At 40.7% G+C, this 26,096-nt stretch overlaps 1 protein-coding gene across 2 annotated transcripts; it reads left to right on the top strand.

The window, feature by feature from the left end:
- Position 1: 1 nt before the first annotated feature.
- LOC110508670 (biliverdin reductase A) lies at positions 2-10,963 on the top strand. 2 transcript variants are annotated; one of them, XM_021589378.3, is made up of 7 exons: positions 2-191; positions 1,003-1,127; positions 1,433-1,552; positions 4,114-4,211; positions 5,239-5,346; positions 6,332-6,500; positions 6,690-10,963. In XM_021589378.3, exons 2-7 carry the CDS (start codon positions 1,009-1,011, stop codon positions 6,961-6,963), a joined length of 888 nt encoding a protein of 295 aa, XP_021445053.2. In that variant the 5' UTR covers positions 2-191; positions 1,003-1,008; the 3' UTR covers positions 6,964-10,963. The 2 variants fall into 2 exon arrangements, with proteins under 2 accessions (XP_021445053.2, XP_021445054.2); XM_021589379.3 differs by having other exon boundaries at positions 43-195.
- Positions 10,964-26,096: the final 15,133 nt, after the last annotated feature.

Here is a 26,096-nt window from a genome sequence, read left to right as displayed (position 1 = left end):
TGAGTAGACTTGATTCACCAATCACCGCGTTTTATGGACGTCACACGCAAGCAGTCAAAAAAAAAAAAAAAAACACGTGAGCCGGTTATGAAAGTTATATCACCCGGGCAAGAGCGTCGATTACTTTGTTTAACATAAGCATTTTATTCACTTCAACGAGACAAGGGTCTTCAAAGGCAATTCAGAAAAGGGTAGGTAAGGAAATCAAGCTTGTAAAGCAATGTAAACCAGTTTCAATTCAGTACGGAACTAGCTACTCATTCAACGAGGACAGCATTGTTACCTGCAATAAATAATTGTTGATGTCATGTTAGATCATATACTTATCATTATTATGTCAATTATGAATTTCCTGGTCATTGGTCTAGTTTCAAGTTACTTTGTGTAAGGCATTGGAGACCTGAGGGTTCATTTTATGTGTATTGTAATGATCAGCACCCACAGTGCATCCCAGCCATAACAGCTAATGCACTTCTGACACTGCACCATTTTCTGACTGATAGGAAGTGAAGAGCTTATCAACTGTGCACTCTGCGTAAAGATCCAAGACCAGTTCTGGACAGAGATTCTCAGGAACACAGCAATGTTTTTCTGTATAGTTTTGCTAGTTAAAAAATATAGCAACTGCCATCAATGGAGAATTTAACGATTCAAAATATTTATATGAATTAACTAAATAAATCTGTATTAAAACTGTTGGATCAGTCTGAATTTACAGAAGTGAAACATGGTGTTTTCTTTCTAACCATTTCCTTCCCAACAACCATGTTTAACTTCTGTAAATTCAGACAGACCCAACAGTTTTAATACAGATTTATTTAGTTAATTGATATAAATATTTTGAATTGTCAAATTCTCCATTGATGTTAGTTGCCATATTTTTTAACTAGCAAAACTATACAGAAAAACATTGCTGTGTTCCTGAGAATCTCTGTCCAGAACTGGTCTTGGGTCTTTATGCAGAGTGCACAGTTGATAAGCTCTGACTCTGTCTCTTTGCAGTCAGACATGTTTGGTTCAGTGGTGGTTGGCATTGGGACGGCAGGCTTTGTGAGGGTCAGGGACATGCTAGCCCCTCTGCCCTCCAGCGCAGCTGAGAAGCTCAGTGTCAAAGGTTTCATATCCAGGTGAGGTACCAAGACTCATCTCATTGTTTTTTGGACACACTGTGCACAGCAGTGTGTCTAGATCCATGTGCTGGTTTTGGCAGGAACAACGGGTGTTAAAAAACAATGGTAAAATTCTCACACTGAAAAAATACCTTGATTTTAGTGCTTATTTATTATATGTGCAGTGCACATATGAAATATATATATATATAGTCACTGTCGTCACAGTCAGCAGCTGGGTCGTGCATACTGTAGCAAACCCTGTGACTATTTCAAAGCATTTTTCCCATAGTGAATATGACTCTGGTGCTGTCTTCCCATAGGAGGATTCTGGAGGAGCAGCAGGGAGTGAAACAAATCACTGTTGAAGATGCCCTGAGCCGGGACGACATAAAGGTGGCTTTCGTGTGCACCGAAAACGCTGCCCATGAGGAAAACATCAGGTAAAACGCTTTCTCTCTCTCAATGACCCCATATCTCTATTATAGTCCTCTGTGGTAGTTGTCTAGCTATCCCTTTGTCTGTTTTGTTTCTATCTGAAATGCTCTTACACAAGAGCTATATTTTCACCATGTTACAAATCACCACTAGGAGTCAGCACCCGAACACGTATATTGTCTGTATCAATCCTCATTACACTGTTTCCTTTCTTAGTCCACTGAGGCTCCATCTCGGTGTAAAAACTGTACGTTAATTAACCATTAATTGAACCTGGCCCATTTACTAAACCCTCAGACAAACTGTTGGAGCTAGGAACACAAGCATTTCGCTACACCCTCAATAAGATCAGCTACATTTGTGTATGTGACCAATAAAATTAGATTAGATTTAACAGCTCTAGTATATAAGCTATATATTATACAAAATTGAGACATATTGTGACACAGTAAATGCAATGTTGTATTACATGTAAAATCCACATAAAATCAATAGTGTAATGTTTGGATTCAATCTGGACCTTTAGTCTAATAATTTTACCATCATTTTCGAACTGTTCCCTTTTCATTTTTGTCACCCACTTCCCTTGAAAAACAGTTCGCCCTACAGCCAATTCTGTCGAATCAAAAGAATTTGCAAAAAACAATCAGATTTCGACAGAAATATGGCTGAGACGCAAAGAAAATTCAAGGAGAGGGGGTACAAAAATGGTCAGATTAAACATTGCCACATTCTAAGATCCGATGACAGTATCGGTAATGTGTTTTCGGACCCTCCCTTGGTCGTATTCTTGCGGGGCAGAAATCTCAGAGATCAACTGGTAAACTCTGATTTACCACCCCAAGATATCCCTGCACAACGTCTATTTGCGCCCCTACTGGATGGAAACTACCAGTGTAATGGCTGTGCTCAATGCAATGGCACTTATAAATATAGATCCTTCAAACACCCCCAAACAGGGAAACAGATCCCAATCAAAGGTGTTATCACGTGCTCCACTAAGGCAGTTATTTCTCTTCTAACTTGTCCTTGTGGTAAAACATTATGTGGGTAAAACAAAGTGAGAATTAAAAGTACGAATCTCGGAGCATTGTAGCACCATGCAAAAACTCGACTTACCCAATTGAAGCCAACTTTTTTGGGAGCAAACCACTCGATTTTGTCCCTACGTTATATTGGCATCAAACATGTCACCCTCCCTAGGAGAGGGGGTGACCTCGACAAATTATTGTTAAAACGAGAGGCTGCCTGGATCTTTCATTTTAAAGACCCTTGCTCCCTTCAGTCTCAACGTAGACTTTGATCTGAAGCCATTCCTGTGATTATTGTGATTTTGCTATTGTAAATGTTTGTAGGCTTATTGTATCTGTGATCGTATGCTATTAATTTATGTTTTTTTAATGCTATTTTAATATATGAGAATTAACCAATGATATCAGGCCACGCCTGGCCATGATTAGACACCTGTGTGTCCTTTGACACTATATAAACTAGTCACCCCGCAGTGTTTTTCATTATACCCTAATGAAAACAGCTTGTCTGTTGAAACGTTGGTTATTAAATTATTGCATCTGAGCTCCTAGAGTGTGCGACTCTCCTTTAATTTTTCAAAAACCCTTTTAATTGCTACCATGCTTATGCTGCAAATGCATTTCATATTTCTTCCGTAAGAAACATTTCAGTGTAGCTGTTTTGATGTACACCACTCAAACCCTGGAGAGGACCACCAAGGCTACAGCTCTCTAATGGCTCTCTTTATGACTGCGAACTGTAGCGAAAACGCACTGAAATGATGGTTTTTACTCTCCCTCTCACTGCTAAATGTACAGAGTGTACAGAGAGGCAGAGATGGGCTATTAAAGAATGGAGAGTTATTTTAGGCTGGTTAATGAGGGTGTTTAGAACATGGCCATCATGTTTCACTGGTAGACAGTTCCAGGCTAATTGTCTAAATGGAACAGCAGGTACTGCCTTTCATACTGTAAAGAGAAAAAAGCCATGAAATGTTATTGAGAACAGCTTTTTCATAGAGGATACTTCATTGTCTTATCTTTTGTCAATTTAATTTGAAGGAAAATTTTGAGAAAGTTACTAGAAGTTTTAAGAGCGGTCAATGTGAAGTTTTCCCAACTCTGAACACGATGGGTTGTTGAAACATTGGGCTCTTGTTTTTTATATATATTTTTTATTTCAACTTTATTTACAAGGCAAGTCAGTTAAGAACAAATTCTTATTTACAATGACGGCTTAACCCGGACGATGCTGGGCCGATTGTGCGCCGCCCTATGGGACGCCCAATCACGGGCTGGTTGTGATACAGCCTGGAATCGAACCAGGTCTGTAGTAATGCATCTAGCACTGAGATGCAGCGCCTTAGACCGCTGCGCCACTCGGGAGCCCTTGCTGGTCAGTTTGGTTTACAAAGTTACATTTGAGTTGTGCAACTCCCTAGTACAGGACAGTCCTTGAAATGGAATTCATGTTCTGTTCAAGCGCTGTCTCTTGGACACCCTTCTTGGATACAGTAAAAAACATTTCTCCTATACTATGTTGCATGTCTTAATAGGATGTTTCTGGAAGCTGGGAAGCATGTCTGTGTGGAATATCCAATGGCCATGACACACAAGACTGCTGTGGAACTCTGGGACCTGGCTCAGGAAAAAGGTGAGTTGGACAGAATCATTGGAAGATATTTTATAGAGAAGACATGGTGAAGTCTTGATGACATGGTCATGATGATGTAGTAGACGTGTATCTGTGTCAGGGTTTCCGTTTGGAAAATGTGACGCTGGACATTTGACCGGCAGCATTTTAATTGACAGGACATTTGAGGAATTTAACGGCCCCATATGCATTGGGTGTGTAACAAGATTAGGGCGTCTACACACGGTGCTCAGAATGACAGAAATCACATTTAGATTATGGTAATTCATTTTTACACTGTACATGCAACTCAATGGACAATGAAAGAAAGTTGATTTAAAAGCCAATAGAACATAATGGTTTCAATGGCAATGAAATTAGATTTTGGCTAGGCTACTTTGAAGAAAGGTAAGACATGCCTCATAATATGAAGTAAAACATTCAGGCTTCACACAATTAAGTTTTCAAAATGCATACTACCACCAGCTCACATTGTAAAGTGTGACGTGCTGAAGCCTGCCTACCGTTGCACATGAATGACGAATGGGAGGCGCGCTTCAATTACCAGTTGAGAAATAAAAATAGTAGCTCTTTTTAATCACGACCATCAAAACTGTTTTTAACATGCAATTTCAATGTATTATTGTTGCACAATGATTGGGCTTCTAAAAGCACATTTCACTCCAGCAGAAGCAGGAGCTGTAGCAGCAGCTCTTGTGCTGTCTGACAGATTTTCTGCTTAAACTAGGCTCTGTATCTGTATGCTGTCTGCGATAACCATTTACCAATAAGCATGACTGGTTAAATGTATTTACATCGACTGGTATTTTTTATCAATGAATGGTATAAAAAGCATTATTTCACAATTCAATTTTTTTTTCTTTTCTCCCTGACAATTGGCCGGTACCAGTTTTATTTTTGGGCTTTTCATATTTTTTGGGGTGGCCAAAAGCCAGGCTATTACAGGCTAATGGAAACCCTGATCTGTGTATCTTAATAACTACTGATCGCCTACGTATTTAAAGTTCTATGTCTTCTATGTTCCTAGGAGTGGTCCTGCATGAGGAGCACATAGAACTCCTGACAGCCGACTTCAAGCAGCTGAAGAAGGACGTAGCAGGGAAAAGGCTGGAGGAGGGATTCCTTCACTTCACAGGTGAGACGGAGACTGGAATTGAGAATATAGCACAAATCCCAGGTGAAAACACAACCGTGATACACGAAGGCCCCAGCACTACTGATACAGACATCACCTCAAATACAATATTTGCTACAGAAACTTAACTGCATAGCATGTATCAAATTGATGTGCATCATCCAGGTAACAGGCTTTGGGATGAATATTTAATTCCAGAGCTTTTGATGTAATGAAGGCTCCCATCAAAGCGACTTGTGAAATGTTGTGTTTTCATTCTCCACAGTACACGTGTTGGGTTTGATGTGAAAGAGAGCCTGCCTGTGGAGTGAGGCAGGCAGGCTGGTCTCTGGTGTGAAATACAGAAAGGTGTTGTTGATGAAATCCAGAGGTGTGTCAAATGGTACTGTATTTCCTACATAGTGCGCTACTTTTGTCATTAGTAGTGCGCTACATAGGGAATAGGGTGCCATTTGGGATGTTGACTAGCTCTGTCCTATTTCATCAGAGCCTCGCAGCTGGGGAAGAGGCAAGTGAATGCATATGAATGGACTTCTCCAAAAGCACCCATGATTGAATAATAAATCATAGTTATCATCTCCACACGCTTCACATAACCTCAGATGACAGACAGTATTTTATAGCAGCTGCCTGTTGACCAAGAATGGAAGTCGGAGCTTAGTGGAGAGAATGGAGGAGTAAGAGGGAGTAGTTTCTCTTAAATTTGAGTCAGGGTAGTTTTCGTAGTTCGACTGTAGGAGGCAGCAAGTGCTAAATTAAATGTAACATCTGTTGGGAGATTCACTTCAATGGTTCATTCATTTTATGCATAATGGTGACATACTGCAACAGCACCACACCAGTTTATGTACTGTCGGAATGTGATGAAATACAAAATCAATACAAAGGGCATAATGTGAGCAGAGGATGATTAACATGAGCCATTGGATTACATGTCCCATTACAACTACTTCTGACTGTAGTTTTCCTGTGTGTCTCACAATAGGAGGTCCTCTGAAGCCGGGCTTTGGTTTTCCAGCTTTCAGTGGCATCGCCCGGCTCACCTGGCTGGTCGATCTGTTTGGAGAGCTGTCTGTCACCGCTGCCAGCATGGAGGAAGACCAGCAGAACAAGTACATGAAGATGACCGCTCAACTCATAACCAAAGAGCAGAAGTATGTACTCTGTACTCCATTGGATTAATCAAATAAACAAATCAGATAAGTCCTTTCACAACATCCTAAACTTAGCTATTCTGCCACAAAACGTAATTGCCTTTATTACATCTAGAAATACTGGTAGTCCACGCTGAAACGTTGGGTTAACTATACCCCTCTATCTATTCTATTATGGATTTATTACAGGCCTCTCACGTGGATTGAGGAGTGGGCTCCCGGCCTGTCTAGGGCCAAAGACATCAACTTCCGCTTTGACTCATGCACCATCACCCAGCTGCCCCCAGCCACCAGGGAGCCGGTGGGTATCTTTATGCAGGACTTGGTGCTCTTCAGTCAGAAGCTGCTGGGCCAGGTTCCCCGTGACCAGCTCCATGCAGAGCGCCGCAGGGTCCTCCACTGTCTAGAGCTGGCCGACCGCATCCAGCAGCTGAGCCTGCAGGGGTCAGCCCAGGACACCTAGAAACTAGCAGCCTACCGAGGGGCCCCAGCAGTCTACCGAGGGGCCCCAGCAGGCTACCGAGGGGCCCCAGCAGCCTACCGAGGGGCCCCAGCAGCCTACCAAGGGTTGTGAAATTACAGTAACTTTCCCAAAATTCCCAGGTTTTCCAGAATTTTGCAATGCTTAACCTACTGGTGGATTTCCAAGCGTACAAGATCCATCCATAAGCCTTCTACAGTAAAGCTGCTGTACTGTAGACATACGCTCAGCGCATCTTTGAAATGTTAAGGTATTTTATGTGTTTCAGAGGCTGCATTTACACAGCAGCCCAATTTTTCTTTTGATCTAGCCTGACGACTCAAACTGAATTCGTCCACTGCTCTATATACTTCAGTCTGAGACTGCTGTCATTGAAGTCGTTTGTAGTGACGTCAAAATGAGGGGTGTTGTACAAAACAAAGTAATAAGCGATTGGATCATCTCTAGCCAATGACAAATTTTCAAAATGCCACTTTACCCACATGTGTTCTGGCTGGGGAGGTACTCCGATCCTGACTCATTGCGGAAAATAAGCTAACGAGCTAATGTCTGAGCAAGGAGTTTGGGTAGCCAGGAAATGTTTGACCAATCACATCAGATCTTTTCACATCAGATCTTTTTCAGAATTAGACTTTTTTTTGTGTGTTTTTCACCCCTTATTTCTCTCCAATTGGTAGTAGTTAGTCTTGTCTCATCGCTGCAACTCCCATATGGACTTGGGAGAGGCAAGGGTGCAAGTAGAAATACTGGTGTGCAAAAGAGCAGAAAAACAAATATGGGGATGAGGTAGGTAGTTGGTTGGATGGGCTATTTACAGATGGGCTGTGTACATCTGCAGCGATCGGTAAGCTGCTCTGACAGCTGACGCTTAAAGTTGGTGAGGGAGATAATGGGCTGCCTGTGTAAACTCAGCCTAAGGCATGTCGGCTTATTATTTTAGGGTTAGGCTGTTACTACAGACCACATCTTAACATTGATGGAAGGTCAGTTGATATATAGTTTGATGTTTGCATTGTTACTTATTGAAGTGAATCTACATTACAGTTGAATGTACTGTAACATTCCTGTGGTTGATCACAGCTCATGGTGCTTTATCATTGGCTGGTGTGCTTTAATTATCTCATATGACATTTTAATATTGACATGTTGTATAGCTATTGTGCAGACAGAAGTGTAAGGCAAAACAGTGACATACTGATCGATGGATTTATTTGTATTTTTTAATTTAACCTTTAACCTAGGCATGTCAGTTAAGAACAAATTCTTATTTACAATGACGGCCTATATGTTCAAATCATTAACACCGTACAATAGGTGTTTGTATGATACCTCAGGTAAATGGTATCTCGGATAGCTTTGGCAAGTGAAAGCGTGTTATTTACACTGCAACTGCAACATTGTCAGTGGACTGCAATTGACACATCTGTTTAGTTGTTTTAAAGTAGCAATCCAGCCTCCTTTTTTACCTAATTTAACACCTGATTTACTTAACAAAAGGCATATCTCAATAGGTGGTCCAGGCAAGTCCTGACATTGCACAAGTGGGGGGTGGGCCTTTCCTCTTTTGTTCTCTTTCTCCTCTATTGTTCCTCAAGCAAGGGGGAGGCAGATGAAATCACAGATTCCCACCAGACTGACTCTTTGATTGCCCTACTCCTTGACGTTTGCAGTTGTCTAAAAAACACTATTTTGCTCTTTCTAGTCTTTAGTTTGTGTACTTTATTGTATTTATACATGGGATATTGCTTTTCAACAGTACAAGTTCAAAAATCAATCGGAGGACATATTTCAGTGTTTGATTAAAGGGGCATTGCAGTTAACTTGATTTAGATGTTTTTGTAATGTCTGGAATTTCAGCCTGTTCAGGTGGGATGGAACTTTTGGACCGCATCATGACTTCTCACCGCTTCCCTGGTTTTAGCACTAAATCATTCACTAGCTTGTTTCCTTAGTTGTAGTTTGTGCAATACGCTTCCTTTCCTTTTTCTTTGTTTCAAACCAGTATTTCAAGGATCTCAAAATTAGCTGTTCACCATACAATATAATAAGTATTCTACTTAATTCTAGGATGCTGACAGACTGAATTTGTGCCTTGGCCTGCTCAGTTCCCTTTCCCATTGTTATCCATTCATGCCAGTCCCATCTAATGATGTACAGTGGGCTCCAAAATTACTGGCACCCCTGACTGGCAATGCACAAACAATACTTTAAAAAATATAAACAATATAATTATATAGATAAACTCAAAATACCAACATGTGAGAAATACTGTACATTATTGTTTCAATGGAACCAACCAAAATCATTCAATTATTTAATACAAAATACATTTAACCAAAATCAAGGTTTCATAATTATTGGCACTCCTCATTTAGTACTTAGTGCAACCACCTCTGGCAAGGATAACAGCATGGAGTCTTTTCCTGTAATGTTTGACAAGGTTAAGGAACACATTTGGAGTGATTTTGGACCATTCCTCTATGCAGATCCTTTCAAGATCCTTCACAATCTTGGGTTTGCGCTTATCAACTGCCCCTCTTCCACTCAGCCCACAGGTTTTCGAATGGATTGAGGTCCGGCGACTGAGATGGCCATGGCAGAACATTGATTTTGTTGTCAGAGAACCATTTCTGTGTGGATCTTGAGGTATGTTTCGGGTCATTGTCTTGTTGGAAAGTCCACCTACGGCCAAGTCCCAGCCTTGTGGCAGAGGCAACCAGATTGTCAGCCAAAATTGCCTGATACTTGGTAGAATTCCTTATGCCATCGATCTTAACCAGTGCCCCTGGACCTCTGGAATTAAAACAGCCCCAAAACATCACTGACCCACCTACATATTTTACCATGGGTATGAGGTGCCTCTCCTTGTATGCATCTCTGTTTTGACGCCAAACATGCCAATGCTGTATCTGACCAAAACTTTCAATTTTGGTCTCATCTGGCCAGAGCACCTTCTTCCAGTCATAATTTAAATGACGTTTGGCAAACCCCAAGCACTTGCGTCTGTGTCTTGGGATCAGAATGGGCTTTCTTCTGGCAACCCTTCCAAAGAGCCTGTGGATGTGGATGTGGAGGTGGCGTCTGATGGTGCTCTTTGAAACCTGGTGACCCCAAGACTCCACCAAGGCCTGTAATTCTTTCACAGTGATTCTTGGGGATTTTGTTGCTTCTCTCACCATCCTGAGGGGCAAAATGCATTTGCGTCCTCTACCCGTGAGGTTTTCAACTGTTCCATATCTTTTGAATGTTCTAATAATTGCCCTGACAGTGCTCAGTGGTATATTCAATCGCTTGTGGATCTTCTTGTAGCCATTACCAGATTTATGAAGGTCTACGACCATCTGTCTCTTTTGAACTGCCAGTTATTTTGTTTTCTTCATGGTGTTGGATGACAGTGGGATATTGCATGTGTGTTACCTAATTTGTATACCCTAGTGAAACAGGAAGTGATGTATTGGCTCAATATAGTTCCTTAGGGCTTAGATAAACTTAAATAAGTGGAATTTAATTTGTGGTTTAATTTTGGTAGATGTTATTTACAATAATCTTTAAGGGTGCCATTAATTGTGAAACCTTGATTTGGAGGACATTGATAAATTATTTTGGTTGGTTCCATTGAAACATTAATAAAGTACAGTATTTCTCACATGTTGGTATTTTGAGTTTCTCTATAATTATATTGTTTATTTGTTTAAGCATTGTTTGTGCATTGCCAGTCAGGGGTGCCAGTAATTTTGGAGCCCACTGTATATGTCTACCATGTTACACAAGTATTCACTACCCAGTGAGTGCAGTTTGGCCACTTTAACTGGGTGTCACTAGTGTTATTAGCAATTTATATGTAGAGAAAATTACATTTAACAGTTTGAGGGAGAATTGTACTATTATATTGAATTATAATGCCTGAATGTTTTAATAATGTGTGTATTGTAACTGTGTATAATTTGCAATAAAATTGATAATTTGCAGTTTCCCATATTAATAGGCCATATAATGTGTGCTTGATTGATCATCTTCCTGTTTGATTCTGCCGTTACATTCTTGATGAAAGAAGCAGGCAACCATAAATAATAAGCATTGCAGAATCCTGCATGAGAAATAATATCTTTTTTTTTTTTCACAAGCAAACAGGTAGCTGTTGCACCCTGGCCCAGGATCATAATACTGGTCTGATCTGCAGGCTATGGTTACCAGTCGATGGACATGAGTGTTGCTCCTGCCTGTACCATCTGCTTCTGTTGATAGCCTCACAGAGTAGAGCTGATGGTGATCAGAGAGAACACTGGGTTACTCCTGAAACAGGGTAAATCCACACCAATAAGATCATTAAGCGAAAAATAAATACATTTTATAAAATACTCATTATGTTTTACAAATGACAAAACCTGTATTGCATTGCCTGTACTGCATATGATTTGTGTGATTTAAATGTTGTGACACTGAAGTTGTGACAGTGTGGACTCATAGCCTGTCCTGGGTTAAAAAAAAGCTCAACATGTTCAATGGTTTGCGATTGCTTTCAAGCAGTGCTTCTGCGTCCTTGATTGCAGTGTTCCTAGAGTTACTGTGGGGGCGTGTCGCCTTATCATCTTTATGTGTGTGAAAAGAATAGGCTACGTTCGATACAATTTAATGCAAAAGATAATGACAAACTCAACTGTGAAGAAGAGACCAACTCCGATTGCTTGATGGACTGAAACCGTATTGACCAATGTCACCGACAGTCGACCAAACATCGGAGTCATGGCCGGTGGCTCACCAAACGCACTATGTGGCGACAAATGATTTCTAAACATGTCTGATTCATTTTGGACTATCACGGTATTTAGGTGGAGGCTACTGTCCGTGAGCGGAGTTGACATTTCGTGAATGATGCCAGTTCTGTGTGGAATCATACTTCTGTTTTGGTTAGTGGATGAGGTGAGTCTGATATTTTTAGTCAGAAATTCAATTCAATGTTAAAGTGAATCATTGTTGTCCTCTTTTTGTTTCCGTTAAAAGGTTTAGGCCTGGGTATGACGATCTTCAGAACTGTCTCGTTGTTCTCTGAAATATTATAGCCTTGGGGTTTATTGAAAGTCAACAAAACAATGTGCCCTGCTGCTGCAGAAGTTGTCGGCTATTGAGAACTATTTAGGCCTATGAACGCTAGGCAATTATGTACGGTCACATAAATCCGTGGTATATTGAATTATATTCTGTACATAATGTATTAAAATCTATATTCTTGAAATGAAACAATATTTAGAAAAACTCACCATTCATTGAAGTCTTACTGGACTCATATTTACATCAGCCTGGATCATAGCATATGTACCACAATTAGTTTGGCCTTGTCTTGCCTCTAGACCATTTGGGTCCATCCAATAACATCAAATAAATAGATCACACAATACCATTTTACAAAGCTGACTGCACATACAAACAGACACATGCACTCACACACACCTGCAGTACACTCATTTGCACGCACACATACACACAGGCATCTCTTCCTCTTCTAATCGTTGTTAATTGTGACAGAACTGAAGCAGTGACAAACAGCTCTTTGTGGTATTGTTCGTGAGCCCAGCTCCTCTGCTGATGACCAAATGCAGACTCCAGTCCTGCTCAGGGGCTGCTTTGTCCCCTTGCCATGAGTGTAAATGGAAGGGACATGCTGCAATTGACCGTGGACACAAACATCCACCTGGCAGATCTAGGCTGAAGTGTTTCTCACAATTACTCCCATCCAATAAAGGCCAAGGCTAGCCGGCTCACCTCACAGCTCACACATACCTTACATGGTGATGGATGGACATCAAACAAAAATGGATGTCTCATCATCATAGAAGCCAGAGCCATAGAAAATAACACTGGGGAATAGTGTGATTATGTCTAGTGAGGACAGATAATAGTGAGAGCCCACAGACTATTTTTCTCTAGTATCTCATTTTAGAGGCTTGTTATACATTAGGTGCTGGGCCTAGTCTGACAGAGGTGGCATTGAACTGTATGTGTGCATAGTGGGTTCTGGTCTGGTCTGGACTTTGCAGTCACCGGTTCACAATCATCTTGAGTTGGCCTTTGAACATAGAGCATAGCATGAAATAGAAGTTTGGTTCATCAAATATGAACTTTGCTTACAGTAAGTGATTTTTGTATCACTTACTTGTTAATGAAAAGCCAACCAAGTCCTGTTTGGTGGTCACATCTGGCACATCACAGAGAAATAAAACTACAAGGTATTCACATGGTTGACAAGTTTCCTACTTAAATGCCGAACACTTAATTTTCCCTCTGACTTGCCCTCTGATCTCATACCAGCAAATATAAATCAATGACTAGTTTTCTTCTTGTCATTGACAGTGCACAGCTTCCAAGAACTACTGCTGGTATTTTGAAGGAGGCTACCCCATCCATTTAATGTAAGTATACTGTACACACACATGGGTAACAAAATTACCTGGACACAGACAACATTTAATTGTAGCATACATTATATTTATTGTTAAGACATTCATATTTTACAACACATCTTCATTTAACCAGGTAAGTTGACTGAGAACACATTCTCATTTACAGCAACGACCTGGGGAATAGTTACAGGGGAGAGGAGATGAATGAGCCAATTGTAAGCTGGGGATGATTAGGTGACTATGATGGTATGAAGGCCAGACTGGGAATTTAGCCAGGAGACCAGGGTTAACACCCCTACTCTTACTATAAGTGTCATGGGATCTTCAGTGACCACAGAGAATCAGGACACCCATTTAACATCCCATCTGAAAGACAGCACCCTACACAGGGGAATGTCCCCAGTCACTGCCTTGAGAATTGGGATAATTTTTTTTAGACCAGAGGAAAGTGTGTCTCCTACTGGCCCTCCAACAGCACCTCCAGCAGTATCTGGTCTCCCATCCAGAGACTGACCAGGACCAACGCTGCTTAGCTTCAGAAGCAAGCCAGCAGTGGGATGCAGGGTGGTATGCTGCTGATTGAACTGTTTGTGAACTTAAAGAGTGCAGTCTATTGATTCCCTCTGGCTTGTTTAAAGACCGGGTTGTGTTTGATTAAAGAAAGTGGTCCCTGGATGTGGATGAATACAGCGAGATCGCCAGATTGGAAAAGTTCTAATGAGTTAATACCGGCCTATGACTGATTGATTTTGGCTGTCATTCATATAGGATGCCGTCGAAGCGGCGAGGGGAAAGAAAGAATAAGCTGTAACTTTTCCCAATCCAATCATCAAATCCCACACAGCATCCACTGGGTTGAGAAATCACCTCATTGAAGATCTTTGATTTCGATCTAAATCATTGAACTAATGGGCTAAGCATTAGTCTTCAGACCAAGTCTTTGAAATTATAAAGACATGTTGGCCACTAAGCTGGCCACTATGCTTTTGGAAACGCATTACAGTGGTGATACATCAGTAGGAGTTGAAGTTATGGTGGTAGAGAAAGGAGATCTTTACTGCATTGACTGGGAGATTTGGATTGCATTGCCTCTGTAAAAAAAAGTGCACACACAGATCTACTGAAATAGAGTATAGTGCAGGCAGACTGTGTGGAATTATAGTGCACTATTAAGAGACTGCTGGCTCAGCTCTATGCCCATCCGACACGAGTGTAAATGTTACATCATTCAATTTTTATGCACTTTTCTCTCTTTGCGTATTCTGAACTTGAACTTAATCATGGGAATAGCATGCTCTTGAGCTGCTATTAGTTCTGGTGGAGATCTAAGAAATTAAGGTGTGGTGGTGTGTTTATAATTACGCTGTAATCTGACCTTGACTTAATTCCCTCATAATTCCACCACTTTTACCCGAGAGTAAACCATGAATAAGGTCGAAAGAACCTACTGGTTCCAAGTGGAAAAAACATCTCCTTCATTTCTTTTGATATAAATAACAGTATTCTCCATGCACTGTAATTCACAACTTGATAACAACTATTGAAAGGAGCTAGATAAATTAGTAATTAGTTTGGATAAGGGAATTGTAAATATAAATTACACTTGTTTTAGATCTGTTTTAGAAAAAAAGACGTAGGCAGTGGTGATCCAGAGCCTTTTTAGAGCCCTACATTTGTAGAATTTCATTTTTTGGGGGGTGGGGGGGGTTTAGTTATTTGGATTTTTACGAATTATCTTTGAAAGACAGGGTCCTGAAAAAGGGACTTTTTTTTTGTTGCTGAGTTTATATATATAAAATATATATATATATATATATATATATAAAAAATTGTTTGTTTGTTTTGTTTGGGCTTGTTATTTTATGTTGTTTTGTTTGGGTTATTTTGGCATTAATACGTATATTAGTTTGTAAACCATGTAAATATTTATAATTCATTGAGTTAATAAAGCCGCATACAAACATGGTCTCTTTTGTTTTCTTGAGTAAGGCAGCTTCAAAATGCAGGTGTTTCAGCCTAGCTCAGTGCTTTCTGTGATGGTGGGGCAAGCCAGCAAATATACAGAGCGTTGTGCCGTGATTTGCTCAGTGTTCTGTCACTCATGGGGACACTACATCACTACCAAGTCTAAGGGTTGAGCTAAAAAATTCAAGCCCCTTGGGTGCTGCCATAGTTACATTAAGTGCCCATCCAAGAAGGTCATTGCCCACAGATAAAATGACATCAAATCACATATCTACAGTACTTTGATTGGTCTGATCATGTCAACATCATACTTTCAAAATCTTAGCTAGCAGTCATCATCATGAATCAAGTCAACAATCTACTGGCAAATCCTTTTTAATCCTAATCATATGAAGAGAAATAATGAAGAGAAATTATAGATAAAATCGGTGCTCATCGGACATTGGACATAAATATTACACAACAAGTTGGAAATTGCAAATTCAACAATGAGTGGTTTGGAAGGAATCAGTGGCTAACTGCAAGCATTGCAAAACAACCATTAACCTGCTATTCAGTGGAGTGGCTGTGTAGTCCCAAGTCTAAGATTAAGGGTCTCTTTTCCTAGTTTAAAATTATAAACATTCAGCATTGGCCATGCTGTCAATGAATCATAATTTGTGCCGTGCTCAAAACAACTGTTAACTCGGAACTCCAAAATCAGACTTTAGTGAGTTCAAGACAACTGAGAACTCGGGAAATTAGCTACGACTGGGAAAATACTTTTTGAACTTTCATCCAACTCGGAATTGTACATTTGGATCTCAGGCTTCTTTTTAGAGCTACAACCTGAAGATCACTGACATCATCATGATTCAACTTTTTTTTTCTCTCGAGTTCCCAGTTGTCTTGAAAGCACCATAAATCCAGAGAATGCCAGACTTTGATGACAAAATTTGCCCACGAAGGACCGCCGCGACACCTTCCTGTTCAAGTGAGCACAGCACAACAAGGTGAGTCCAAAAATGTCTTGTATGCTGATGCATAAATTATGTAATATGCCAGGGAGGTATGCACACTGTAGCAAAGAAAGTAATACTAAGTGTATGTTGTGTAGTAAGCTGTAATTAGCCAATGTGCCTCACCCTAATAATTTGGTATATTTTCACCTCTTAATTTCTCCTACTGTTATGACTTGGTGGTGCACATGTAGCCTATAACCTGTTTTTGAGAAATGTAATCATTGAATATTGTAAGACCTTTCATTGTCTTACAGTATATACCCTTTTATTTATCCTACGGTTCTGACTTGGTGTACAGGGAGAACACTGTAAGAACAGCCCATGTTCTGAATTATGTTGCTGTACATTTCAAAAGTGCTGAACAAATAGTTAAATAGACTACGTCCGTCCTAGCTCGCTCATTAATGTCTTCATCGAAATTACGGATGGCCTCTTATCTGCTTGTCGTCCCCTTATGCAATAGTTTGTACATCTCATTTGTCAGTGGAAACCACATTTGTTTAAGCAAGTCAGCCATGTCAGCTATGTTTTTTTAAAAGGCAGTAAATGAGGCTGAATGAACTGTAGCCCTGCCAGATAAGGCTCCGCTAATAGCCAGGTGTAGCAGTAGTAAGGTGTTGGGACTCTGCTGTTGGGACAGCTTTATGTAGGCCCTAACAGTTTGTGGGTACCATTTGTCATCATTATAGTGCAATTAATGTATAGTTTAGTGTTGTGTTGTGTAGTGGCTTTGCTGGCATGTATCCCATATTTTTTTTTTTTTTTACCCCACGTGCTCCAGCAGGTATATCTCACTGGTCACCCCCAAAGCCAATTCTTCCTTTGGCCGCCTCACCTTCCAGTTTGCTGCTGCCAATGACTGGAACGAACTGCAAAAATCACTAAAGCTGGAGACTCTTACCTCCCTCACTAGCTCTAAACACCAGCTGTCAGAGCAGCTCACAGATCTCTGCACCTGCACATAGCTCATCTGTAAATTAGCCCATCCAATCTACCTCATCCCCATACTGTATTTATTTATCTTGCTCCTTTGCACCCCAGTATCTCTACTTGCACATACAGTGGGGCAAAAAAGTATTTAGTCAGCCACCAATTGTGCAAGTTCTCCCACTTAAAAATATGTAATTTTCATCATAGGTACACTTCAACTATGACAGACAAAATTAGAAAAAAAATCCATAAAATCACATTGTAGGATTTTTTATGAATTTATTTGCAAATTATGGTGGAAAATAGTATTTGGTCAATAATAAAAGTTTATCTCAATACTTTGTAATACCCTTTGTTGGCAATGACAGAGGTCAAACGTTTTCTGTAAGTCTTCACAAGGTTCTCACACACTGTTGCTGGTATTTTGGGCCATTCCTCCATGCAGATCTCCTCTAGAGCAGTAATGTTTTGGGGCTGTTGCTGGACAACCTGGACTTTCAACTCCCTCCAAAGATTTTCTATGGGGTTGAGATCTGGAGACTGGCTAGGCCACTCCAGGACCTTGAAATGCTTCTTACGAAGCCACTCCTTCGTTGCCCGGGCGGTGTGTTTGGGATCATTGTCATGCTGAAAGACCCAGCCACGTTTCATCTTCAATGCCCTTGCTGATGGTAGGCTTTGTTACTTTGGTCCCAGCTCTCTGCAGGTCATTCACTAGGTCCCCCCGTGTGGTTCTGGGATTTTTGCTCACCGTTCTTGTGATCATTTTGACCCCATGGGGTGAGATCTTGCGTGGAGCCCCAGATCGAGGGAGATTATCAGTGGTCTTGTATGTCTTCCATTTCCTAATAATTGCTCCCACAGTTGATTTCTTCAAACCAAGCTGCTTACCTATTGCAGATTCAGTCTTCCCAGCGTGGTGCAGGTCTACACTTTAGTTTCTGGTGTCCTTTGACAGCTCTTTGGTCTTGGCCATAGTGGAGTTTGGAGTGTGACTGTTTGAGGTTGTGGGCAGGTGTCTTTTGTACTGATAACAAGTTCAAACAGGTGCCATTAATACAGGTAACGAGTGGAGGACAAAGGAGCCTCTGTGAGAGCCAGAAATGTTGCTTGTTTGTAGGTGACCAAATACTCATTTTCCACCATAATTTGCAAATAAATTCATAAAAAATCCTACAATGTGATTTTCTGGATTTTTTTTTCTCATTGTGTCTGTCATAGTTGAAGTGTACATATGATGAAAATTACAGGCCTCTCATCTTTTTAAGTGGGAGAACTTGCACAATTGGTGGCTGACTAAATACTTTTTTTGCCCCACTGTACATCTTCTACACATTCTACCATTCCAGTGTTTAATTGCTATATTGTAATTACTTCGCCACCATGGCCTATTTATTGCCTAACCTCTCTTATCCTACCTCATTTGCACATGCTGTATATAGATGTTTGTACTGTATTATTGATTGTATGTTTGTTTATTCCATGTGTAACTCTGTGTTGTTGTATGTGTCGAACTGCTTTGCTTTATCTTGGCCAGTTCGCAGTTGCAAATGAGAACTTGTTCTCAACTAGCCTACCTGGTTAAATAAAATAAAATAAATAAAAACATGCTAAAATCGCCACTGCATGTAGGCTAATTCAATCGTAATGGAGCAGAGTGCAGACCAAGTTGTACAGTTTGAACCCAAAGCATGGCGCAATACTTAGCTGTGTCATCACACAGTTCCATGGTTAGCATAGGCAATAGAGGTGAGTATAGCCTACTATATATATTGTACACTATTCTCCCTATTTTAATTATATATGCACTAATCTGCCAACATTACCAAGGGTTAAAGAACTGAATGTGGCAATTTTCAGAATGACTCAAACCACTGTATTTTTTAAATTCATCAATATATTTCATTGCTAAAGTCTCTCCAAACCAGCATTTTTTTATGATTCATACATACTTTCCTAACCCTAAAATTTGCATAAATAATCGACAAGATCTGAATATTTTTTAATCTACCAGTTGGTGTCGAAACGGAGACGAATATGTATTTATTTAGATGGCTTTCTTTCATTGATCCCTATTTTCTGAACCTATTCTCTTAATGCATTCTAGTCTGTCAACAAAATGAATGTACACCGTATTTAAAGGGATGGCTTAACATAAATGTACTGAAAACCCTGTTGAATGAAAACGGCGTGAAAAAATCTGTTGCCAGCAAGTGGGAGAGTTTTCAGCAGTTAAATTACATTTATTCAGCGCGTAAGGGAACCACGCCTGCAAAGCCTGTTACACACATTAATAAGGTAAGTCTGAAAACCGATTACTGAAAAGTGCGTAAGAAAGGCATACTTTCCTCAATCGAAATCGGGCCCCTAGCTATGTGCTGCTAATGACTTGTGTAATGGATGGCCTTCAAAGGATACTTCCGGATTTGTCTTTTTCTCCCCAATTTCGTGGTATCCAATTATTAATAGTTACTATCTTGTCTCATCGCTACAACTCCCGTACGGGCTCGGGAGAGACGAAGGTCGAAAGTCATACGTCCTCCGAAACACAACCCAACCAAGCCACACTGCTTCTTAACACAGCGCGCATCCAACCAGGAAGCCAGCAGCACCAATATGTTGGAGGAAACACCGTGCACCTGGCGACCATGGTTAGCGTGCACTGCGCCCGGCCCGCCACAGGAGTTGCTGGTGCGCGATGAGACAAGGATATCCCTACCGGCCTAACCCGGACGATGCTAGGCCAATTGTGCGTCGCCCCACGGACCTCCCAGTCGCAGCCGGCTGCGACAGAGCCTGGTCGCGAACCCAGAGTCTCTGGTTATACTTCGGGATTTTGACAATGATGTCCTTTATCTACTTCCTCAGAGTCAGAAGAACTAGTGGATACAATTTTTATGTCTCTGTGTCCAGTACCGTGGAATATTTCTGATTCAAAGGAGCGAGACTTTGTAATTTCTTGTCATCTTTATTTAATATCGATTCATTATTGCAGTGAAGCGGGTGGATTCCACACTCTGAAATGTGATGCGAGAACTCAACGAGCAGAACCGAGCCACACTATTTCATAGTTAAGACACATACTCCTGAATACGTGACAAACAACAGATGTCTGGAAAAGTTTGTATGAATCATAAAGGTTAGGATTTGTATGTGAGAAAGAGTATCCCCCAGCCAGATAGCATTTACTGTGAGGACTGTTCAAATTGTATAGAAACGAGGGTTTGGCCCCTAAGACAAGGTTCCTCCTATCAGCTGGCCCACACCAGAGACATCTCCTCCCTGGTACCTCACAGTATACAAACACCAACTCATTCTATGGAATGCAGGCTGTAGGTTTTATCACCAAGGCATCATAAATCAATTGCTAGCGCCAAGGCCCAGTCGCCAAGGCCCAGTCGCCAAGGCCCAGTCGCCAAGGCCCAAGCCCAACCCCAGTCCCACAGACACAGATGAGAGTACTCATCAAAACTTATTTGATGCATAAACAGTATTATAACATAATCTTGTCATTTTTCTACCATACCAGTATGAAGGAAGTTAAGAGTATCTGCTAGAATGCTAGCAGATACCTATAAACTTCGTCATTGCACTAGTGCAGTGGTGATTTTAGCATGTACATCTTAGTGGGTAAAAAAAACAAAATGTGGGATGCATGCCAGCAAAGCCACTACACAAGACTAAACAATACATTAATTGCACTATTACGGTGACGAACGGTGCCCACAAACTGTTAGGGCCTACATAAAGCTGTCCCAACTGCAGCACTTTTGAAATGTACAGTGAATTCAGAACATGGGCAGTTCTTACAGTACACTCCTTGTACAACAAGCTAGAACCGTAGGATAAATAAAAGGGACAAATAAACAGACAAGGAAAGCTCAATGATTACATTTCTCTAAAACAGGTTATAGGCTACATGTGCACCACCAAGTTAAAACAGTAGGTGAAAATAGAATTATTAGGGTGAGAATAGAATTAAGAGGTGAAAATATAATTATTAGGGTGAGGCACATGGAATGCCGTTTGGGTCTTTTATGTGTCAAAAAAGATACACATCATATAACACTATTTGATGCGTTAAAGAAGCTTTTAATTTGACATGTGTGGCCACGAACGATATGTTTACAATACTGAATTGGTGAAAATGGACCAAATGATTAGGGTGAGGCACATGGGTTACTAACAGCTTACTACACAACATACACTTATTATTACTTTCTTAGATACAGTATACAGTTGAAGTCGGAAGTTTACATACACCATAGCCAAATACATTTAAACTCAGTTTTTCACAATTCCTGACATTTAATCAGAGTAAAAATGCCCTGTTTTAGGTCAGTTAGGATCACCACTTTATTTTAAGAATATGAAATGTCAGAATAATAGTAGAGAGAATGATTTATTTCAGCTTTTATTTCTTTCCTCACATTCCCAGTGGGTCAGAAGTTTACATTAGTATTTGGTAGCACTCAATTAGTATTTGGTAGCATTGCCTTTAAATTGTGTAACGTCAAACGTTTCGGATAGCCTTCCACAAGCTTCCCACAATAAGTTGGGGGAATTTTGGCCCATTCCTCTTGACAGAGCTGGTGTAACTGAGTCAGGTTTGTAGGCCTCCTTGCTCGCACACGCTTTTTCAGTTCTGCCCACAAATATTCTATAGGATTGAGGTCAGGGCATTGTGATGGCCACTCCAATACCTTGACGTTGTTGTCCTTAAGCTATTTTGGCACAACTTTGGAAGTGTGCTTGGGGGCATTGTCCATTTGGAAGACCCATTTGCGACCAAGCTTTAACTTCCTGACTGATGTCTTGAGATGCTGCTTCAATATATCCACATAATTGTCCTACCTCATGAAGCCATCTATTTTGTGAAGTGCACCAGTCCCTCCTGCAGCAAAGCACACCCACAACATGATGCTGTCACCCCCGTGCTTCACGGTTGGGATGGTGTTCTTCGGCTAGCAAGCCTCCCCCTTTTTCCTCCAAACATAACGATGGTCATTATGGCCAAACAGTTCTATTTTTGTTTCATCAGACCAGAGGTCATTTCTCCAAAAAGTACGATCTTAGTCCCCATGTGCAGTTGCAAACCGTAGTCTGGATTTTTTATGGCGGTTTGGAGCATTGGCTTCTTCCTTGCTGAGCTGCCTTTCAGGTTATGTTGATATAAGACCTGTTTTACTGTGGATATAGATACTTTTGTACCTGTTTCCTCCAACATATTCACCAGGTCCTTTGCTGTTATTCTGGGATTGATTTGCATTTTTCGCACCAAAGTACGTTCATCTCTAGGAGACAGAACGCGTCTCCTTCCTGAGCATTATGACGGCTGCGTGGTCCCATGGTGTTTAAACTTGCGTACTATTGCTTGTACAGATAAACATGGTACCTTCAGATGTTTGGAAATTGCTCCCAAGGATGAACCAGACTTGTGAAGATCTACTTTTTTTTTCCTGAGGTCTTGGCTGATTTATTTTGATTTTCCCATGATGTCAAGCAAAGAGGCACTGAGTTTGAAGTTAGGCCTTCAAATACATCCACAGGTTCACCTCCAATTGACTCAAATGATTTCAATTAGCCTACCAGAGTTTCTGAAGCCATGATATGTAAACTTCTGACACACTGGAATTGTGATACAGTGAATTATAAATTAATCTGAATCTGGGGAAGTAAATAAAAGGTCTCATTGCCAAAATCCTGAAGTATCACTTTAATGCTGAAAGCTGGTAAATTAGCTCTCACCCTTCTAGTACGGCTGGTGTTGAAATACAGTACAAAATACTGACAGTAGGAGAGGGAGCATTTTAAATGTTGAGGAGGATTTGTCATGGAAGTGGTTTGCTGTCTATTTAGCCAGAGGATTTAACGTTCTGTGCAGCTCAGTGGATGATGAACATTTCTCTGCAATCTGTAATGATTCCATAAATAATCTCTCCTCCATGTTTAAAACTGAAGCTGCTATACGCCCTTGAAAAACATCAGACACTGCTGCTCTCTGTGCAGGGCAGATCTGAAGACTGGAACTGCCAAATCACATCTCTGCCTGACACAATCAGCCCCACCCCATCAAAAAAACATCACACTGTATCAAACATATTATCCTATAATAATAATTTTGACTAAGTATGATTAATTGTTAATTTTCAAAAAAAATATACAAAAAAAATAAATAAATGGCTACCTAAAAGTTCCAATATTTGACGTAGAAAACTTTTTGTATCTGGGCGAGGGTATGTGTGTGTGTGTGTGTGTCGCACACACAGTAGTCAAGTCACAGAGAACAATTCATCATCAGATTTCCTCTATACAGATGCTGACAATTGATCTGCAGGGGGTTCAGATAGCGATCCAATTTCAGCTCAGGGACTCAAGACAAACTGAAATGAATGGACGTGGAACTAAACTCAGTGTACCCTCAATAGTTTACTCAATATTCATCTTAGACCGCAGAGCAGTTTTCATCTGCTTGACGTGTCTATTTTACTGGGCCACTTGGTATTTTTCTCAGACTTTCCCCGCAGTATTGTAAATTGTACTGTGCTTATGAGAACTGCCATTTGTTAATGTGTTTTGATAGGGATGTTGGAAGACTATACTGTTTGCACAAAAGCCTTCTCTTAGTCAGTATTCCAGATGCTGGTGATTGGAATAACCTTTTCCTCTGTGTGTGTGTGTGTGTGTGTGTGTGTGTGTGTGTGTGTGTGTGTGTGTGTGTGTGTGTGTGTGTGTGTGTGTGTGTGTGTGTGTGTGTGTGTGTGTGTGTATTGTAGATGCCGATCGTATGAGGACTGTTCTGGGACACGGTGTTGTGTCCGAGCCCTCTCCATCCAGAGACTATGGTACTTCTGGTGAGTTCCCCCAATAATAGCCTGCCAGTCTTACTTCTCTCCTCTCTCTCTTTTTCTCAATCTTCTTTCTGTCTCGCTCTGTATTTTTCACTCTCTCTCGCATCAACTTGCTCCCTGCATGTACTTGTGTGCATTTATGCATAAGACATTAGTTTGTTCATAGAGTTTGTGGTCCTTTGGGAACTCCTTTGTTTCTACTTAGAACATGCCCCTCATGCGAGGGCTTCTTGCTGTAGCTTAAAATAGCTACACTGGCTCACAGTGAAATGCTTAATTGTTATGACATGATCCTAATATGCAATTCAGTCAGAAACTGCTCTCTTGTGTGTGTGTGTGTACCACAGGAGGCTGCTGATGGGAGGACTTCTCATAATGGCTGGAATGAAGTAAATGGAATGGTTTCAAACACATGGAAACCATGTGTTTGACGTGTTCAATAACATTCCATTCACTCCGTTCCAGCCATTACTATGAGCCCATCCTCCCCAATTAAGGTGCCACTAGCCTCCTGTGGTGTGTGTGGGTTTCTTTACTTTACTGACTTAATTGTCCCCATGGGGATATTTTGTTGCAGTGTCATGTACACGTTTAAAGTGGCGTTTAAATAACAAAACAAATTGACAATACAACTTTCATAACAGTTACATACCAATAAAAAGAGAGTAGCCTGCTGGCCTTACTGGGTCGGTAGGAACATTAGCCCGAGCTATTTAGGAGGGATATCACACCTGGCACAAATTATTGTCTAGTTCTGCTTTTCCTGCTGAGGGGTGCCTAATACCTGTGCCCAGAGGGGAGTAGTTCAAAGTCCGGGTACAGGGGGTGGCTTGGGTCTAAAATTATTTGTCATACTTCAGCATAGAAGTTCCTCTTGACCAATGCTCCCTCAAATTTTTGGGGGAACTGAGCACATTTTATGTCTTGTAAGCGGAAACTTGAACATTGTGAGATTTTTGTGCAACTCCTGGCACGTGTTTACAGTGAACACTAAGGCTGTACCCTTACAGTTTTAGATGGTTGCCAATAGGCTATTATGGCTATTTGAGCATAAAGTAGACCTACCAACAAAACCAATGGAGCAAATCTCATAAAATGTTCACATGGAAATAGCTTTTGATTTCTATGATATAGCCTACAGTAACCTATATGTGGTGTTCAGTACAGGCCTACATTGCATGAGACTTTTAAAAGCGTTTTTACATTATGAAGGGCTTGACATCAATTAATGATTTTTTACTTGGTCTTTAACACCATGGGCCAAATAGGTGACTGTAAATTGCTTTGTATTGTGTTGTATGACCAAGAAACCACTTTACAAAACAAAATGTATGATTATTACAATGTAGGCTGGCTATTTGCATATTCAAGCCTGTCTCAAAATACGACACTGCCCCTTTAAGACATAAGTTTTTCATCTGACTGACTTTTCAAAGACAACTTGAAATGTAGCCTACAGGTTTTGTGCTCTTGTGTGAAGAAGTATCTCCCTGTTGCTGACCTATACTTATCTATAACTTGGCTAATAACTCGCAAAGAATAGCAACATGTGCACGCACACGCGCTGCTGTACGCACTGATCTGAACTGGGTGATTGAAAGACCGCTCGTGGGCTACCTCGGCCAATACAATTATACTCCATTGCGCTCTGGCTCTGCCTACAACAAAATCACAGACCCAATCTTGCAAAGTTAGATTTGTTTTGGTTTGTTTCATTGAAAAGGGGCTGATATAATGTTGCTCAGAGAAAAATAAAAAACATTGATCTATATAGTGCAAACTAATGGGACGAACTCAGTTAAATTCAGTCTCGTCTTTGCGCGTTTTGATATTTCTTCAGCGCAGCAGTCCTTCAGGAGGGAACATTGGTCTTGACTTTAGTTTGTTCATCAGTTCAGTACACCAGTTTGAAAGAAAGGTCCCTATACTATATTTAAACAATAAGGCGTGGGGGTGGTATATAGCCAATA

This window comes from Oncorhynchus mykiss, chromosome 28 (assembly GCF_057628025.1).
Source record: "Oncorhynchus mykiss isolate SJ-2025 chromosome 28, ASM5762802v1, whole genome shotgun sequence".
Lineage (NCBI taxonomy): Eukaryota > Metazoa > Chordata > Actinopteri > Salmoniformes > Salmonidae > Oncorhynchus > Oncorhynchus mykiss.
This window is presented reverse-complemented; position numbering and strand designations above follow the sequence as displayed.